At 46.3% G+C, this 7,335-nt stretch overlaps 1 protein-coding gene across 1 annotated transcript in view; it reads left to right on the top strand.

The window, feature by feature from the left end:
- LOC111962822 (A disintegrin and metalloproteinase with thrombospondin motifs 6) overlaps positions 1-7,335 on the top strand; it is a 100,200-nt gene that overhangs the window by 35,914 nt on the left and 56,951 nt on the right. The window contains 3 exon segments of the mRNA XM_070443253.1: positions 6-98; positions 2,452-2,598; positions 6,615-6,756. Of these exon segments, the coding sequence (XP_070299354.1) occupies positions 6-98; positions 2,452-2,598; positions 6,615-6,756 (382 nt within the window).

Raw genomic sequence — 7,335 nt, 5'->3', positions numbered from 1 at the left:
TCGGTAGCTGGGATGTGTGAGCCGGAGAGGAGTTGCAGCATCAATGAAGACATCGGCCTGGGTTCTGCTTTCACCATCGCTCACGAGATTGGCCACAAGTGAGTCTGCTCACATTTACTCAGAATCCTCTGCAAGGCTTTACTAAACACTGTTAACCCTTTCAGGCCTTTACCTTATCCCCTCCACACCAAGGATTCTGACACAGGGACACGGTTTTAAAACCATTTGTATGTCCCCAAATAATGTTCAGCCGGATGACAATATTCTCACAAAAAATATTTAACCACACCAGTGTATAATAATAATACATACATGCATACACTACATGTCCAAAAGTATATGGACACCTGCTCGTCGAACACCTCATTCCAAAATCATAGGCAGAGTTCAATTACGACGAGCTTTACTCCACTCCAGCCAACCCTTGGCATTGCGTATGGTGATATTAGGCTTGTTGCCATGGAAACACATTTCATGAAGCCCCCGACAAACAGTTCTTGTGCTGACGCGCTTCAGCTCTCGCCGGTCCCGTTCTGTGAGCTTGTGTGGCTAACCACCTCGCGGCTGAGCCGTCGTTGCTTCTAGATGTTTCCACTTCACAATAACAGCACTTACAGTTGACCGGCAGAAATGTGACCAACTGACTTGTTGGAAAGGTGCCATATTATGACGGTGCCACGTTGAGTCACTGAGCTCTTCGGTACGGGCCATTCTACTGCCAATGTTTGTCTATGGAGATTGCATGGCTGTGTGCTCGATTTTATACACCTGTCGACACCGGCTGTGGCTGAAATAGCCGAATCCACTAATTTGAAGGGGTGTCCACCTACTTTTGGCCGTGTAGTGTATATTCCTGCACAGAGAGAGTGGCTCTACTATTCTCGAAGAAGTACCAGAGCTTTGGGTCGGGTTGCCAAATCTGGCTGTGTGTAGCTACGCTCTCCTCTACAGACACTCTGTGTTGTATCTCTACATATTTGCTCATGCTAATGACAGTGTCCTCATACCTCCTGAATATAAATGTAAATAATGATGATGTATTGGTCTACGTATTCACTCCCTACGGTTCACAGAGATGGCCATTTCCTTTATTATGTCTCACGTCTGCTTCTGTTGTGGGGCAGTTGTAAAAATAGTCCCTGCGAGGAGAGGATGTATGAAAAAAATGAAATGTCGCGACACGGTTTCAGGACGGCTGATTTGTTTCCAGAGTAGGGTAAAATGTCATAAACGCCAGCCTTAGAATAACAGGCCGGGGCCTTGCGATGTGGTTGGTTTGTTATATACATTACATACTGATTTGTGCTTTTGGACGGTCAGGAAAAGTAAGCTTCGGCTTCCTGCCGTAACGCAAGCTTTCGTTTCGTTACGATATTCAGACAGACAATGTTTTGGGGAGAAGAAAATGTGAATTGTTAAAATGATTTATATGCAGCCAGTTCAGTGTTCAGTCAGAAATGAATAGTTGGGCAGCAGACAGCAGCCTTTCTTTCTGTTAGGAGATTTACACTAGAGAGACTAAGCTGCACTGATCAGCCGCTGAGAGAGAGGGGGGGGGGGGGGGTAGTATTTGTGTTTAGTGGAGGGAGGGTGATTGAGTGGGGGGTTGAACTTCTTTTTTTACGTCCTCTCTCTCTGTCTTTCCTCTGCTCTCTTCCCTCTCCCGCTCTCTCTTTCCCCCTGTCTAAATTGAAGAAACGAGAGAGTTTGGCCCTGGTCTCTCCCCACCTCCCTCCCCGAGTCTGTAGCTGGCTGCATATACCTGCCAGTCTGGACGTAGCTGGTGATTGATTGACAGGCCAGGCAACAATCCAGGGTGGTGGTTAAACTCTCTGGTTTCCTCATGCTCCAGAACAGAGACTGATCCCTGACCTCTAAGTCCCTCTACACCAGATGTTTACGGAACCAAGGGACCCTCTCTAACCATCTCATAGCCTCTCTACTCTCTCCCTAACATCTCATAGCCTCTCTACCTCTCTCTAACCATCTCATAGCCTCTCTACCTCTCTCTAACCATCTCATAGCCTCTCTACCTCTCTCTAACCATCTCATAGCCCCTCTACCTCTCTCTAACCACCTCAAAGACTCTCTACCTCTCTCTAACCCTCTCAAAGCCTCTCTACCTCTCTCTAACCATCTCATAGCCTCTCTACCTCTCTCTAACCCTCTCAAAGCCTCTCTACTTCTCTCTAACCATCTCATAGCCTCTCTACCTCTCTCTAACCCTCTCAAAGCCTCTCTAGAGATAGGTAGAACATAGTGTAGAGAGAGGTAGAGATTCATTCAGTCCAGAGGTACCTAAACATGCCAGCCAAACCCCAAGGAAGAATCTGTTTGACTGAATCTGTTTGAAAACCTAAACCTGCAACTGGCCTTAGATCACTGTCTTGATCCCATCTTACTCCGTGTTTTACCTGCCCTCCTCTCTGTCCTCCATTTTGTGTCTTACAGTTTCGGGATGAACCATGATGGAATAGGAAACTCATGTGGGACTAAAGGCCATGAGGCAGCCAAGCTGATGGCGGCCCACATCACAGCTAACACCAACCCCTTCTCCTGGTCGGCCTGCAGTAAGGACTATATCACCAGCTTCCTCGAGTAAGTGGAAGAGGGGCATCCCTGAGACACTGCCTATCTCAGTTTATTCTCAGTTAAAACCACCTATTGGATCTCTTGTACATATCCTGAACCAACTAGAAACGTCCTCAGTAGGTAAAAGACATGGATAGCCTTCCAGCCATCCAAACATTGAGCCGGGGATTTGGGACAGATACAGAAATCCTACACTCGTCCTCCTCTTCAGAATCTTCTGTCTCTCCGTGCTTTGAATAACAGATAGATTTGTTTTCCTGCCTCTTTAAAGAAGGATATCCTTAATTTATTTCAAATAGTGCCCCTCAGAACCGGCAGATGATAACAGATAGAGTCTGGGTTTAGAAGTATTAAATAAATCCTCTAGTCAGACAGCGTCCATAGAAAACAAAGTAGCTTGGTCTTGAAGGTCCTCAACTTCTTAACCCAATGAATGATTTTCAGTGTGCGTGCGTGTGTTGGGATAACGGTGGTTCTGGTTGTCAGAGTGTGTTCTCTGGTGAAAGCCTTCTGAGCCGGGAGAGACAAGGAGAGACGAGGCAAGACGAGGAAAGACATTAGCTAGCAACATCAAGTAGCATTGGTACATAGAGGTAGATATTACAGTACCATGTACCAACTTCCCACAGCAACACGCAGAGACACCTCTTTACGGTTTCTGGACATCCTCACTTTTGGCCGTCTTTTCTCACGGTTGGATCGTCTGAGAGTCTAGTACTATTTCAGACCAAGTGCAGAGAGGCGGAATATTTTTGCTCACATTTGCGTGATCCCCTGTTTCGTTTTTCTTTCTCATCTGAAGTTCTGTTGTAGGTGAATTCGTCTTTGTGTCTTTTCAATTCCGCTTTTTAATTTTTGATGTCTTGCTTTGTCCTAGGAAGTTTTGCCTGTGAACTAGACGTGCCCTCCCCGGGTTCTCTCCCTCCAGCAGTTTTTTGGATATGTCACACGTTTCTTCTCGCCAAGTAAACAACTTTGGCTGTGGTCTTGGCTTATATACTGGGTTGCTGGTGCAATATGTGGCTGGTCGTTTGGGTTCTAAAGAATGGTTTATGAATGCAGACATAGTTCAGACACAGTTTACTCTGCGTGGTTCTCTTGCCAGTATGCCATAAATCAATCGTTTTGTAACTTTTAGCCTAGTTATAGTCACAATAAATATACGTCTGGAGTTCACTATAGTGTAGCCACCGGCCAATAATTGTGCACTTTTCTATTGAAGCAATATCTAGGCCTCGATTCAATCCGGACATTAGTCATATCCGATTGAGCCGACATATGCAATGTTTAGTGTGAATGCAGAAACGTTACCTTTGTGACCGAAAAGGGGTGATCAGATTGAATCTCGACCCTAGTCTTAAAATCATACGATTTCAATGTTCATTTAATCTCGTTAACATCTAGTCTTAACACGGCTGACCAAGGCGGGGGTTTAGGATCCGGTGATGCTTCCTCTTCTGATTTGAAGAGATTTCCTCTCTGACAGTGTAACGAACTTGGCTTTTCCCAGAGGACAGGAAGCTGCTTCGACTCTGTCAAATAATACTTTCTATATTTAAACATCAGACTATTTGATCTCTCCCCGAACCAATAAACGGTGGAGTCTGCCCCAGACCTGGTTTGCCGTGGTGTGGGTTGGTGTAGTGGGCCGGGAGGGTAAGTCTAGGGGAGCTCAGCTGACAGGAGCTAGGCTCTCTCTGGTGAGACGGACCTCTCCAAGGAAAAGGATTATTCCACTACAGAGAAAAAGGGAGCGAGGGGAAGGGGAGGAAGAAAGAGAAAGGAGGGGGAAAGAGAGAGGGAGAAAGGAAGAGTGAGAGAGAGAGAGAAAGAGTAAAATGGTAAATTGAAGAGGTGAAATGTTATACTACCCAGGGCCTTAGCTCCAGTGTTCTTCCTCTCCTCTCCGGTTGGTGGACATGCTTTAGCTGAGTTGAGTGTAGTTTCCTATTAGATGTGCTGTCTGATAGTCTGGTGGGGGGCCAAAGGCTCCTGGCTGCTTCCACACAACCCTGGCTGCCTCTGGCCAATTTGCAAAGTACAGAGGAGATTATTTAACTTTGATTGTGGTGTTTTTGTGTTTTTAAATCATTTGATAGCGCACTTCAGTGTAGCTCCTACTCCCTCCCTCCCTCCCTCCCTCCCCCCTCCCTCCCTCTCCTCCCTCCTCCTCCCTTCCCTCTCTCTTCTCTCTCTCTCTTCTCTCTCTCTCTCTCTCCTCTCTTCTCTCCTCTCTCTGAGCCTGGGTCTGTTCTGCAAAATCATCAATTGGGTGACAAGCAAGCCATCTTATTCTTTCAAGGATGAGAAAGCATTCCGGCTAGCAACACTGCTGCTGCCAATGCCTGGAAAGCACACAGATACATTAGCAATACACTAGTAACAGACCATAGCAATAGTAGTGTAATATAGTCACATACCAGTATTGTAATAGTTACCAGTAGAAAATGAATAGCAGTATTAGTAATAGTCTTCAGTAAGTATTTCAGCCCTCAGAGCGACTGGGAGACCCGGGGAGAGAACAGAGACGCCTCCGTTTCAGCCAAACACCACCGTATCTAAAAAAGCTACAACAACAACCCAGAATAAAACACACACACACCAACCAACAAAAGCTGCTTGTCTGTCTCTGCCTGCTTTTCTTGGCCACACTTTTAGTATTTTATTTTCCTTGGCAGAGTAGAAAGAAGTTGCTAAAACAGATACAAAATTGCAGTCTTTTTATGTGTGTGGTGTGTGTGTGTGTGTGTGTGTGGGTGTGTGGTGTGTGTGTGTGTGTGTGTGTGTTTTTCAGATTCTTTGTTGCGGCGACATATTTCTATATGACAAAACAGACTAACGATTCCCAGCTCCAGACTGGTGACCTGCGGGTCCCACTTCAAGAGTTTTTTCTCTTCTCTTTCTCTCCTTCCTGTCATTTTTTATTGGGCTTCTCTGTGGATTCCATACGTACGGTGTGTCACAGTGCCAAAATAAGCCGAAGCGAGCGAGTTTCTGACAGAACAGAACAGACAGACAGACAGACAGACAGACAGACAGACAGACATAGACAGACAGATCAGACAAGAACCAGGCAGACAGACCAGACAGACAGACCAGACAGAACAACAAGAAACAGACAGAACAGACAGACAGACGCAGACAGACAGACAGACGACAGACAGACAGGACAGACAAGACGTCCATACGTTACGTTGTAGTCACAGTGCCAAGCCAGCGCAGCGAGTTTCTGACAGAAAGACAAAGAAGGCAGACAGACAGACGACAGACAGACAGACTTCCACCAATTAACCCCCCCCCGTTACGTGGTAAGTCACAGTGCCAAATAAGCGAGCCGCAGCGAGTTTCTTCTGACAAGACATGACAGACAGACAGACAGACAGACAGACAGACAGACAGACAGACAGACAGACAGACAGACAGACAGACAGACAGACAGACAGACAGACAGACACTGCGTTTGAGTTTTCATTGTCTCTTCTCTTTTGTTTTGTTTTTCCTCGTCTTTACATGTATTTTCTTGACCTCTTCTTCCTCTCCCCTCCGTCTATAGGGTTGGGGTTAGAGGCTACTGAAAACATACACGGCGATGTGACAAGTGTTAGTAGACGGTGTGACTGGGGGTTTTCATGAACTGTATTTGCCTCTCATGCCATGTAATGTCATCAGTCATTTTAAGTCACTGTGGTGAAATTGTGTACAATATAGGTTGAGAGATGCCCTCTAAATGAAACGATTTATTTGATGTTGCTAAACCAGTGATCTTCTATCCTGGAGGGCTGCTTTGTGAACACCAGTACCTAGTAGCTATACTTAGCCCGGTTTTCCCAAACCTCTCCTTGAGTACCCAGAGCCGTTCCACTTAGATGATATATTCCAACACTAGCACATCTGAGTCAACTTAACATCATGCCCTTGATTAGTCCATTAAGACTGGAGGACGCCTTTGGGAACCCGCGCGGGAGGCTCTGCGGGTGTGGTGTGTAAGAAACAATCCTATTGTAGGTTTGTTTTTTTGACAGCTCAGGTCGGGGGACGTGTCTGGACAATGAACCTCTGAAACGAGACTTCCTGTACCCAACAGTGGTCCCGGGGCAGGTGTACGACGCAGACGAGCAGTGTCGCTTCCAGTATGGAGCTTCCTCACGACAGTGCAAATATGGGGTAAGAAACCTGCGTCTCTCCGCCTCTGCAGTATGCACACGGTCTCTCTCCTCTGCAGTATGCACACAGTCTCTCTCCTCTGCAGTATGCACACGGTCTCTCTCCTCTGCAGTATGCACACAGTCTCTCTCCTCTGCAGTATGCACACAGTCTCTCTCCTCTGCAGTATGCACACAGTCTCTCTCCTCTGCAGTATGCACACAGTCTCCTCTGCAGTATGCACACGGTCTCTCTCCTCTGCAGTGGAGGACAATGCTTTGTTCATGGAAAATGCTTCGTTAATGGAATCCTTTACAACGGTTGATCCTGCATCTAACATTAGTGATACTGCTAGTGAAGCAAGGGCTCTGATAGTGATCAGGTAACAGGAGAGGAGCAAATCTGTTGTGCCAAGCTGCCATTAGCTCCTGTATATCAAAGGGTGTTAATCAGGGGTTAAGGGTGTTACCTTCTTAGTCAGGGGTTTAGGGTGTTATCTTCTTAATCAGGGGTTAAGGGTGTTATCTTCTTAGTCAGGGGTTAAGGGTGTTATCTTCTTAGTCAGGGGTTAAGGGTGTTATCTTCTTAGTCAGGGGTTAA

Source organism: Salvelinus sp. IW2-2015, linkage group LG4q.1:29 (genome assembly GCF_002910315.2).
Source record: "Salvelinus sp. IW2-2015 linkage group LG4q.1:29, ASM291031v2, whole genome shotgun sequence".
Classification (NCBI taxonomy): Eukaryota; Metazoa; Chordata; class Actinopteri; order Salmoniformes; family Salmonidae; genus Salvelinus; species Salvelinus sp. IW2-2015.
The sequence above is the reverse complement of the archived record's forward strand: the minus strand, read 5'-3'. Positions and strand labels throughout refer to the sequence as shown.